The 12,512-nt window shown below is 33.7% G+C and overlaps 1 protein-coding gene and 1 long non-coding RNA gene across 6 annotated transcripts; both read left to right on the top strand.

Moving 5' to 3' along the window:
• The first annotated feature begins 346 nt into the window (after positions 1-346).
• LOC120069193 (probable trehalose-phosphate phosphatase F) lies at positions 347-6,972 on the top strand. Of its 4 annotated transcripts, none has more exons than XM_039020876.1 (15): positions 347-480; positions 597-704; positions 2,698-2,777; positions 3,869-3,981; positions 4,071-4,569; positions 4,659-4,799; positions 4,886-4,957; positions 5,071-5,196; positions 5,346-5,402; positions 5,495-5,596; positions 5,693-5,770; positions 5,920-5,989; positions 6,085-6,155; positions 6,237-6,329; positions 6,874-6,972. In XM_039020876.1, the coding sequence occupies exons 5-15, from the start codon at positions 4,273-4,275 to the stop codon at positions 6,940-6,942; spliced, it is 1,176 nt and encodes a 391-aa protein (XP_038876804.1). In that variant the 5' UTR covers positions 347-480; positions 597-704; positions 2,698-2,777; positions 3,869-3,981; positions 4,071-4,272; the 3' UTR covers positions 6,943-6,972. The 4 variants fall into 4 exon arrangements, with proteins under 4 accessions (XP_038876804.1, XP_038876805.1, XP_038876803.1 ...); XM_039020877.1 differs by having other exon boundaries at positions 2,706-2,777; XM_039020875.1 differs by lacking the exon at positions 2,698-2,777.
• A 4,339-nt stretch (positions 6,973-11,311) lies between these two features.
• LOC120069199 lies at positions 11,312-12,036 on the top strand. Of its 2 annotated transcripts, none has more exons than XR_005479468.1 (2): positions 11,312-11,636; positions 11,748-12,036. It is a non-coding gene; the product is annotated as an uncharacterized LOC120069199 (long non-coding RNA). The 2 variants fall into 2 exon arrangements; XR_005479469.1 differs by having other exon boundaries at positions 11,314-11,625.
• The last annotated feature ends 476 nt before the right edge of the window (positions 12,037-12,512 follow it).

Below are 12,512 nucleotides of genomic sequence, written 5' to 3' on the forward strand. Positions count from 1 at the left end.
AAAAAATAATTATTCAAAATGGTAAAATTATTAGAAATATTTTTAAATATGATAAAATATTAATGATAAATACTATATCTATAGTATCTATAATAATTATAAATAAGTTAACTTATTTTACAAATAGAAAAGAAAAAAAACAATGTTAAGGTTGAAAGTAGTTTTGCAAAATTTTCTATGTGCGGGATAAAACCTTCAAAGGAGTGTTTGTTTCCCAACTCAACAACCAAACTGAAGAGAAAAATAAGATAAAAGAAAAAAAGGAAAAGAAAAGAGAGTTACCTTGTTGAACACGGAATCGGAACGCTATAAATACTCCAAAATTTCTTCTTTTCAAATCCTTTTTATTTTTCCCCTTTTTATTGGTTAACCATTTTACCATTGATTTTCTCTCTCTCTCTCTCTCTCTCTCATTTTTTCCCCCTCATATTTCTGTTTGGCTCTAGATTTCATCATCTCTAACATCGCGCTCAACCCAAGGTTTCTTTCTTCTCTCTTTCGCTCTCTTTTTTTCCTTTAATTTTCCTCTATATTCTCACATTTTCCCCTCTTTTGATCCGATTTTCTCCGATGCTCTTCCTTCTTTTTCTTCTCAGGCTTTTGATTTGATCTCGAATCCCTTCCCTTGACCGCCGTTTTCTTGTTCAGTACCAAGAACAAAGGACAGAAAAGTGGAGGTTACGTTTCTAATTACTTCAACTCAGGTATATACCGTCTCTTCTTCCAATTAATTTTCCTCCCATTTTGATTTCCTCTACATTTTATATTGTTATTATTAATCAAATGTTGTCAGAGATTGTGTCGTAAGGAACCTTTTCGAGATTGTTTATTTAAATTTTTGCTGTATTCGAGAATCATTTCTTATTTCCTCGACATTTTCGATTTCCGATGATCTTTGATATCTTCATATCACATTTAAGCAATTTCTGAGAAATTTTGTGTAGTTTATGGCTCTGTATGCGTGTTTCATGTTGGTAATTTATAATATAAGAGACCTAAAAGTGAATCTAATCGCTTTTATTATTTTCTAAATTTAGCACATAGGATCCTTGCTGAAAAGTTGGCTTCCTGAACCGACTGATATGACAGCTCCTTTTTTTTTTTTTTTTTTTTTATTTTTTTAATCTCCCCCACTCTTCACCGTTTTGTATTAAACGTCTGTGGTATGATAATTCACCATAAATTTCTATTTCTATTTTGTCGGTTGCTGGGAACTGTTAACACCGTCGTTGTTGAAAAATTCACGTGCTTTTGTTGATGTAACTAACTCAGAGAGAGAAGAAGAAGAAAGCTCTCTTGTCTTGACTTTTCCCATTTGGAATCTGGCGTGCAGTTGGTCAATTAATAATATTAACTTTCTTTCCGCCACCGCTTTTTCCTTAACTTGGGTTTCTCTAACATTAATATACTTTTTCCCTCTGGGTTCATGTTGTTGTGAATAATTTATTATAATAATTTCTTCTCATGAACCAGAGTACCTTTAGTTTGAATTACTTTTTCTTTTTGTATTTCATTAAAAAATAATAGACCCTCAAGATATTTTCCACCTGAAGCCTAATCCTTACAGAACACAAGGACGGAGACAAAATAGGGGAGTAATCCTTCCTTACAGAATATAAGTACTGGAAGAATAAATTGTTACAGAACATCAAAAGCCAAATATAGAGAAGAACACGTTAAGTTTTATTATTATTTATTTAAAATTGATAATTACAGTGTTAATACAGAAGTATTTGTATTGGCAACCGTAGCCTTTTTCTTCTCCCTCTCACTAATTGAAAGGTAAATATTTTATTTAGTAATGTCGATATATCTGGGAGCACAGAGCTATACTGAAATGGATTTGGTAATTACTAGCCTGTGTGGGACTCGTCTTTGAGCGGTTGGCCCTACCAGTTACAGGACTCGACTTTTTGATACAACTGTCTTAAGACACGACTTTGTGGTCCGTAGGCCGGGCCTAGGTGTCCAAACATTTTTTGTTTTGTTTTTCTTTTCGTGAATTTAAGATGTAATTATTAAAAGAAAATCGTTAACAACTCTTTTGATTTTGATTTGATTGAAGTATGTGGGAGTTTATATTCATGTCTATGGCGTCTTTTAATCTTCAGTAACAAGCTATCATCACTACTGTTTCTCTTGGTTCTTCAAAATTGGAATATAATCTTATACATCTGATCTATTTGATGACCAAGAATACATGGTGGGTGCTATGGAGAATAGGTTACTTATTTATTTATTTTGGGGGGAGTATTAAAATCCAATTATTGAACTACAAAAAAATATTAATATCCAATTAACATGGATAATCATTGAAAGCCTTTTTTGTCATTTTGTAATTATCGCCCTTCTCTCTCTCACACACACACACACAAACAGAGTTTCCATGCTTTTAAATGTTTTTTTTATTACCATACAATGGTTGTAGACAAAGTGGCATGAATATATCCCCTTTTGTACTCTTTAATCGGTTATCAACAACATTATAATATTTTCTCATAATGCAATATATTTTTGTCACGACTTCTTTGCATCTTAGCTGGTGGTGTTGATAAAATTAATCCATGAGTTTGATTATGGAGAGATAAAGTAATTCGGATTCTTAAATTATGCATGATCCCCATAGATATGCCTGCAATATTTTCTTAATCCAGTAGTAATATTGTAATGGAAAATCCATGATTCGTTGCATAAAAGATATGTAGATAAGACCTGAAGCAGACCTGAAGCATTCTTATCCACAGTTAAACGGTGGCTGGACATAATTCCAAAATGAGGTGGGCTGTTGAATGCTTAAATTTATTTACAGGAGATGTTCAATTGCACTCTGAATATTTTTTGTAAAATATTTTAAAACCATTCCTAATTTCTGAATCGTGCAGCCCTCCTTCCTTTTTGCAATATATCTTTTTATTGTTTCCAACAGCGACTTGAAGCTGGTAGACAAAATACCATGTTTTTGAAAAACAGATTTTTTTTTTTTTTTTTTTTAAAAAAAAAAAAAAAAATTTCTCTAGTATTATAAATGTAAATTTTGTGTATTTATGTATTTAGATTAATCGTTATTTATTTTGTGCAACTAGTCTTGAAAAAAAAAAATAGCTACTTGATGTACACAGACAAAAGTGTCATGTTTTATAATGCTACATGAAAGCCATTTATGTATACTCTAAATTTGGTATCTGAAAAGCGAAGGCTTTCAAATCTGAAGTCTTATATATTCATTATCTTCTGCATAACATGACATCATATCCATTTTCAAATTGCAAGTAGCAATTGGTGTCTCTTAACATCCTCTCAGGACTCCTAAATTAAATATAATTCAGTTTGATGTCATTACTCTATTGCCTTAGTTTCTTCTCTGGCATTGTTAGGAAAATTATTCATCAGATAGTTGGTTAAGCATTGTCAGGTCTCTCTTAACCTCCCCCGTATCTTGCCAGTATAAATTATATTCACAGGTTGAAAACTATATTATATCTGAAATCAGAAAGTGCATGTGAGAACTGTTGCATAAAAAAAAGATGTTTAACATTTCAAGACCTGAACTGGTTACATAGCCAATAGATTATTATTATGTCCATCTTCGGGAGATGGATCATTAGAGTTTGACCAAATCTGGTTCATTTGGAAAATTTTATTCCACGAATTAGATACCTTATCCGGTTTCTGGTTAAAATATTTATTCCTTTAAATTATTTGTTAATATACCGCTGAGGTACATGATAAATATTCTGTGTACTGTTAGCTTCTAATTTTCATGTTTTTGTTTTTGGTTTCCTTTTTCCTACTTCTATCGGCAATGGTTCATTAGCTGATGTCATTTGTTATAGCTACTCACCTTTATGCACCTTCTCTTGCTATGCAGAACAGAGGAGAATCACGTGTATTTCAAACATATTTTTCCTTCCACAAAGGTCTGATAACAATATAATGTTAGGCAACATTTTATAAATGCTGTGCTGCTTTGGCAATGAAAAGGTACCCACTGCCATTATTTGTCTGCTGTTTTTTTCTTTTTTTTTTTTCATATAATAATTTCATTTTGTATATATATATTTCACCAACAGTTTTCAGGAAGACTGCGCTTGATGGACTGCTCACCAAACAGAAGTGACAAGAAAACACTGAAGCGTTGGTTTTTCATTGATAAAAGGGTTGGGTAAATAATTTTTGACAAGGGGGGCACAAATTTGTATTTGATCGAGCTTCTTTCCCATTACATCACTGTATTACAAAATATTTTTTTTTTCTCTCGTATTAAGTTGCTACATGGACTTGACATCAAATCACACATCTCCTGTTCTCACTGAACCTGCCCCAATGAATAAATCAAGGCTAGGAATCCATCCTGCTATCTTGCCTTACTCACAACCAGGTGGTTCCTTTCCTCCAAGTAAATATATCACAATTCCAAGGAAAAAGTCAGGAAAATTTGATGATGTCTGGTCCAATGGTTGGTTGGATGCAATGAAATCCTCTTCTCCTCCTCGGAAGAAGCTAATTAAGGATTTTGATGTCGAGTTTCCTTCAGATGATGATACTGATGTTGCTTACAGCTCCTGGATGGTAATGTTTGATGCTTGTGAACCTTAGCTACCTCCTTGTCTTATTTTTTTCCAGTTCAATTTACTCATTTATTCTTTCTTGTTCTGCAGCTCAAACATCCTTCAGCACTCAACTCTCTAGAGCAAATTACCAGTTATGCAAAAAATAAAAAAATAGCTGTTTTTTTGGACTATGATGGGACCCTTTCTCCAATAGTAGATGATCCTGATTGTGCTGTTATGTCTAATGCTGTACGTCTAGCAATCTAACGGCAACGTCCAACCATACCTGTCTTATTTCTTTTCCATTTTCTTAACAAAATAATTTCTTTTTTCAGATGCGATCTGCTGTAAGAAATGTTGCCAAATATTTTCCAACGGCAATCATTAGTGGAAGAAAGCGAGAAAAGGTAAGTAGATAATCCATCTGAAATTCTCTGCTTTCTTGCTTTTGTCAATAACTCCGAGAAAACTAAAACTACCTTCTCCCTTTTTTCCTCTTCTCCTTTTTTCCCCCCTCCAGGTTTTTGACTTGGTAGGACTAACAGAACTCTATTATGCTGGTAGTCATGGGATGGATATCATCGGCCCTGTGAGTCAAACAGTGCTGAATTCCCATCCCAACTGTATTGGATCTACTGACCAACAGGTGAGGGATGGAATAAAACAAGAACCTTGTATTCTAATATTATATCTTATCTTATTTTGTTTTTTTATCCTTGAACATGATTGTCATGAGTTAATGATTTGCGACTTCATTAATTTCAACTCCCATGAACTCTTTTTTTAACAAAACAGGGTAAGGATGTTAATCTGTTCCAACCCGCAAGGGAATTCTTACCCATGATAGACGAGGTGCACATTATTTTTTCTTCTTATTTACATCTTCAAGTCTTATAAAATGTTTCAAACTAATAATGTACAAGAAATTTAATTACTTGTTGTAGGTTTTTGGAACCCTTGTCGAGAAGACAAAAGATATAAAAGGCGCAAAAATTGAAAATCATAAGTTTTGTGCCGCTGTACATTACCGCAATGTAGATGAGAAGGTAAAATTTCAGGCTATCTGATATTATTTCCACTTCAAAGCTTAAGCCTTACAATCTGGGTTCTTAAACATTGTTCTCCCTTTTCCTCTTCTTCAGAATTGGCCTACAATAGCGCAATGTGTTCATGATGTACTAAAAGACCACCCACGTTTACGATTAACACATGGACGGAAGGTATGTTGTTTTGCTTATCCGCAACAGTTCTGTATACAAGCTTCCATTACTTCGAGTTTGTTTTTTGCAGCGGTTCTGTATACAAGCTTCCATTACTTCGAGTTTGTTTTTTCTGCTGAATTCTTTCTACTGCTTCCATCTCGTTGTAGGTTTTAGAGATCCGTCCAGTGATTGATTGGAACAAGGGAAAAGCAGTTGAATTTCTGCTTGAATCTCTTGGTAATTGTTTGTTTTCTGTGCTAACTTTTCAGATGAATGCTATGAGTTGAGTGAGTTAGTGAGCATATTCTCATCCCGAATCTATAATCTTGCAGGACTGAACTCAAGTGAAGACGTGCTCCCTATCTTTATTGGTGATGACAGAACTGATGAAGATGCTTTTAAGGTAACAAATCCGGATCTCGCAATAGTGATACTGAATCATATGGTGGTTTGAGTTTTAAATTCTTTTCACCGTTTCTTGCAGGTGCTGCGGGAGAGAAACCAAGGCTACGGCATCTTGGTGTCTTCTATGCCAAAAGAGACCAACGCATACTACTCTCTTAGGGATCCCTCAGAGGTGAGTTTGCCTTCTATACAAATACTCCAAACTCATGCATGTTTTAATTATGCCCTTACATTTTCGAAAGTCTCATTTTTTCTTAACTTTGAAATACGTTTTGAAAGTCTCGTTTTGGGATCTTTTTTCTTTTCTCAAAATAAGATAGAAATTGATGCACTGATGTAATATCATATTGACGCAACATCTAATTATGTAAATGATTTTAATATTTCATCTCGTTTTTAAATTTTAAACATCTCAGCTTTTAAAACGATTTCAATCTTCAAAGATAGATTTTTGGAAGAAATTACAAAAATCAAAGTTTTAGGGCATAATTGAAACGTGCACAACAGGTGGAAGTTGGAAAGTATTTCTGAATGTTTTTTGAACTTGCCGGTAATTTTAAGTTTGATAGGATAAGTTTAGAATTTTGAGAGGGTTTGTATTTTGTAAAGATTTGAGAATGAAAAATGAGGAGAATTAAAATATATGAAAGATGATGAGAATGAAAAATGAGGAGAATTAAAATATATGAAAGATGATGATGAATGATGAAATGCAGGTAATGGAATTCCTGAGAGGATTGGTGAGAAGCCGGAAGAAGGTGGGTGGTGAAGCCGGGAATAAATAATTTGATATTTAGGTAACACAGAATTCAACCCTGTCTCTTATACACATCTAGATGTGTATAAGAGACAGGCACAGAATTGTTCCAAATGTTTCTATTTATTTTTATTATTTCAACTCTCTCTACCTCTCACTCTCTCTCTCAACATGTAAAACGTTTTTGGAGGTAACAGTGCCAGATTGATGGGAATTACTTCTCTTAATGAGATTGCTGTTTCATTTTCTACTTTTTGGCCTAATCTTTCTGATAGATTATATGGAGCGTAACTTAACTAGTCGTTAAGATATTATGTACAGTACGACTCTGCAAACGAAGTTGGCTGGGCTGTCTTTAAAATTGGTCCTTCATTATTTGTTGTTGTTTATATGATCATAATTATTTATTGAAATACCATAACCCTCGTTTATAACCTTGGATTAAGGACATGAATACAATGCAGCATTTCAAACCGGAGTAGAGATTCGGATGAATATTGGGACAAGGTTCTCTGTTGACGGTCATTTAATTAGGCATTTTGATCGAATCATTTGTTTTCTTAATCTGAAATTCATAAAAACCGAAGGAACAACTGGAAGGATGATACAGAGGATGGAAGGAAGAGTCTTAGAAGAAGAAGTTAAAGTTGCTAGATTATGAACCCTTCTGTCGAGGGAGCCTCTTCAAAAAGAAAATAAATAGAACTTTGATAAGTTTTGATGACTTCAATTGAATTCTATCTTATATCTCACTTGGATTCTGCCTATTCCAAAAGATTAGGATGATCGATCAATTGGTAGATGTTAGGGTGCATCCACCCAAGAGGGTGGCCATCTAACCACAAATAATCCCAATCAGTTTTACAGTCCGATCAAGTGGTATCAACATTCGCTAAAAGCTTTTGTTCGAAATCTAACCAATCAAGGGGCATCGAATGACTAGTTAAATCAAAATAATAAATGAAATCTAATTTGTTGCAAACACACAAGGGGTTCGAATGAATCAACCTCGTGAATCTTGATGGTGCAATCGTAAAATATACTTACTGCAATTGATCATGTATCATGTCTCCATGACAACATGCCTCTAGCTTCGGCTTTTTATTCTCCTCGACATCTTCCATTAAAAGAAGGAAGATTTGTCAATATTAAAGAACCTCATCAATAAAGTGGGTAAAGTTTTATAAGTAGAAACATCGATAATTTACTCAACTCAATCACATCTTTGATCTTCCAACAATTAATGTTTGGTTAAAACTTCTTTTGGAGGTTCGAGTTGATGAACAGGAGAAGGCCGCAATACATCTCTATAAATTTTTTTTTTTCAAATAGATACTGCTTTCGACTTTCTTATCTTATCTTGTTTGAAGAGCTGTTTAAAAAAAAGCTTTCTTTTTCATCATCCAGAGAAGATAGGAATGGGGTCTCGAAATTCCCAATAGGGTACTTTTGGAGATATCATCTTCGCTCATCGGGGAGGTCGGAGATTAAATAATGTTTCTTTTGTTTTTTTAGCTTACTCCTCTTCCTGTTCTATTGATTAGAAGCATCCAACAGCGTCAAGTCAAATGTGTCTGAACAAGAAGAGCCAAGCAAACGATGCATGTCCAAAAGTAAATCAATCCCTTGGATTGCTACGAAAATAAGTTTTTGCTAATAATAAAGAAACATATTAATTCACTTGTGTATGAAAGCCTTAAATTTTTTTTTGATTAAATCAGGGTAAAATTAGTTTAGGGTAATTGCAATAGATAATACTTTTAAGACTAACAGATAATTGTATAGCAATATTTTTAAATAATTGTATACTTCATTGAAAAGATAAACTCTAATTTTGCATTGTACTATATTTGCTAATAGCTTGAACGTGATTATTATATTTGTAACTGTCCTATTAGTTATTATCCAAGTCAAATGACCGAGAGTTATATACTTGACTTGTTTTGACGAGCACTTGAACACGTCAGGCAACTTAAAAAAGAGCTTAAATCTTTGTTAAATATCTTAAAATGCTCAAAGATTTACTCCAATTTTTATTGTTTAGCATAGTTAAGCAGGGATAAATATTATTTTTTTTATTGAGATTGAAAGCTTAAATTTGTTGGGAATGACTCACACTTACCAAGGCCTAAGGTCCATAAAAGAATCACATGGTGAACTCCACCTTCTCTTATCCCGCATTAGTATTTTAATTGGGTCATTATTTCTAGATCTGAAATTTATTTTTTCATAAACGTTCTTCCTTCATCTTCTACTGTCTCTTGAAAAACCAACCCTCCATATATGAAAATAACACACTTTATCTTTCTTGATTTTCGATTATGAGCAAACTCATTTCTCTTTTCTGATTCCAACCCTCCATCCAACGAGTACACATTTGATGGGGGGAGTTGTGTTAACCTTGGGGAGCAACCGACAAGAACGATTTGCACCACGGTTGTGCTGAATTTGCTTTCAAGGCAGTGGTATAACTTCGGATTTGACTACAAATAAAAAATTTTCAACATACTTTGGTGAGTAAACAAAAAGAATAACAATTAAGTTTCAACGTTTTTTTTATTTTAGAAACAATTAAGTGTCACAATGGGTACAAAAGTCTAACATTGGCCAAATTAGTTGAGCATATCTCGGATCCTGAAAAGAGAAAATGAAAACTTCATGGATTTAGTAGAATTTCTTAAAGGATATAAGCCAGATAAGTTTAAATGGATCGTCAAATATTTTGCATATTTTCAAATGACTAAAATGTACTACAAAGCCTTGTTAACATTTATATAATATATCACATGGATATAAAGAAGTCATTTACTTAAGTTGTTTGAGCTGATTATGTGAATATTTGTTAATATCATTTGATACATATATTTACTCAAATTTATTTGAGCTGATTGTGTGATTGTCTATTTGTATGTTGATGATATACTGATCTTTGATACAAACATAGATGTAAGTAATGATGTTAAGTTATTTATGTTTTTACCATTTCAAATGAAAGATTTAGGTGAGACTAATGTGGTGTTTAGTGTTATTGAAAATTGATTTTCTTTATGTCAATCACACATTGAAAACTGTTTAAGAGATTTCATAGCTTCATGATGCTGCTGTAAGAATACCTTATGATACTAGTATGAGTGTTAAGAAAAATAAGGAAGATAGTGTTTCTCAATCTGAATATGCAAAGATTATAGGAAGTGTTGTGTTTTTTATGAACTATACTAGACCTATTATTGCATATGTTGTGAGAAGATTGAGTAGATATACACATAATCCTTATAAAGATCATTTGATTGCTCTTCATCATTTATTAAGGTATCTTAATGGTACAATAGATTATTGTTTACATTCTAATTTTTTTTGCCATATTAGAAGGGTAGTGTATGCAAATTGGATAACTTAGAATGACGAAGTAAGCTTTACTAGTGGACATGCTTTCTTATTGGGTAGAGGAGCTACTTCATGGAAGTGTGAATTTATTGCTCTATAACTATCAAGACATCAGTATAAGTGACTTAAAAGCCTACTGAGAGATGTACTATCATGGGAGACATCAATATGAGTGGTTTAGAAGCCTACTGAGAGATGTACCATTGTGGGGGGCATCAATATGGGAGGGAGAAGGGGGGAGGGAGAGGAACATCAGTACTAGTCTCTTTGCATTGTGATTCGCAGACTGCTATAGGAATTGCCAAGAATAATGTGTATAATAACAAAACATCTTAGACGTGGAGCTGTGAAACGATTGTTGAAAGAAGGAATTATCTTCTTGAAGTTTGTGAGGTCTAGGAGGAACTCGATGGATTCTCTCACCAAATGCCTAACAAGGAGAGTAATCCTAGAATCTTCGACTAGTATGTGACTCAAACCCTTAGTGTGATCCATAGCTTTTATTTTGAATTGTCTATTACGATAGATTTAATGGATAACTTTTAAATGATCTATAGCCTTTTATGTTGGGTGGTCAATTGCGATAGACTTGATGGATAATCTCTAAAGTCCTCATAGTTTAGTTTTGAGTGGTCTATTGCGATAGACTTGATGAAGCATCTAATGTGAAAGTGGAGGTGTGGATTGCCTTCTATGAAAGAGTTTAAGGGTCTTTTTCTAAAGCTTTCACGATGACCCGTGAATACCCCAAATAACATATGATGCATAATTTTATCGTGGAATGAAAAGAGAAATCAAAAGGATTAAAACGTGTTATGGGAGTCTTAACTAGAATTTATAAAAGTTCAAGAGACAACTCACTTTGGTGAATTCAATTGTTGCACAACTTCACTATGCACCGATTTAAATCACAAGATATTGATGCTTAAGTTACATTACAACAAATATGACTTTTTATAGCATCTAATTATAACGTTGAGGTTATTCATGCTATAAAAGAAAAAGGCCTATTGGGCTGAAAAAAAAAAGTGACGCTAAAATGGAAAATGGGTCTCCCGTGACATCTTCTCTAAAAAAATTTAACTTCCCTCTCTCTTGCAAATTTAGTTTTAGATTTTTCTTCCAAAAACTAATTTCAGATCTCTCACCCAATTTTTCAGTTCTCTCAACCCTAACAAAATCGAAGAATAGAAAAACCCTGTCTAGCTCTCGTGTCTCTCGCCTTATCTCTCGTCGTCCTCGTCTATGACATCTGCCCAGCCAAACAACCACCATCGCAGCACCATTGTCTTCGAGCTCCGCCCAATTGATGCCTCAACGTGCCTAGGTTCGTCCCTTGTGAGTTCTTGGTCTTTTCTCTCTTCATTTCTCTCTTCATCTCACTCTTTTGGTCGATTCTCTCTGTTTTAGACGATTCGCCCTTACTTTATCTATTTCTTTTGCACACAGGTTGTTGACTGCCGCACCAGAATCTTAGGCTTCATTGGACGATGCTATAGTGGTCAAGTCTTCTCCCTGCATTCAATAATTTTCCTTGTCTAGCATGGGTTTCATTTGAAATTTTGAGTTTCTCCTATTTATTTTGGTCATATGGTGACCTTGATGATCTTGACAAGGGTCATGTCTCTAAACATTTGTTTGTTTGATAGTCCTTTGAACTTTTCTTGATATTATTTGGTCTATATTTGCTCTATCCGAAACCAAAAGAAGATTATTATCAATTAGGAAGGTTGTACCATATGAGGGTAGTCTCCTTACTTTATTTATTTCACACCTGCAGGGCTCGTGCTTATAGAACTTAGAACCGTACATCGTTTGATTTTTTTTTTATGTTTACAAGCGCACGTACGTCCTCCAATTGCTTCTTCATTCCAACCAAAGTTTTGTCAGAAACTTTAAACTTAGAATGAATACTTGACTGAGATATCTGTTTTCCCATGTTGACATTAATATTATCTACTCCTTCAAGGCTGCATCCTCAAATTAAAGTGTGTCAATGTTCATTCTAATTATTGGAACATGTAAAAGTGGTAAAAAAGTAATCTATGTGTATCTATCCATAATGTGATGAACCTATTCTCTTCTTTTTCAACCTCAGAAATACTTTCAACTTCTGTGACAATCAGAGGATTTGATGATGAAGATGCTGATTTGCTTGAACCTGAAAATAAAATGGAACAAAAATTGAAAGTATGATCGTTTGGCCTTTCTGAT

Source organism: Benincasa hispida, unplaced genomic scaffold, assembly GCF_009727055.1.
Source record: "Benincasa hispida cultivar B227 unplaced genomic scaffold, ASM972705v1 Contig285, whole genome shotgun sequence".
Classification (NCBI taxonomy): domain Eukaryota; kingdom Viridiplantae; phylum Streptophyta; class Magnoliopsida; order Cucurbitales; family Cucurbitaceae; genus Benincasa; species Benincasa hispida.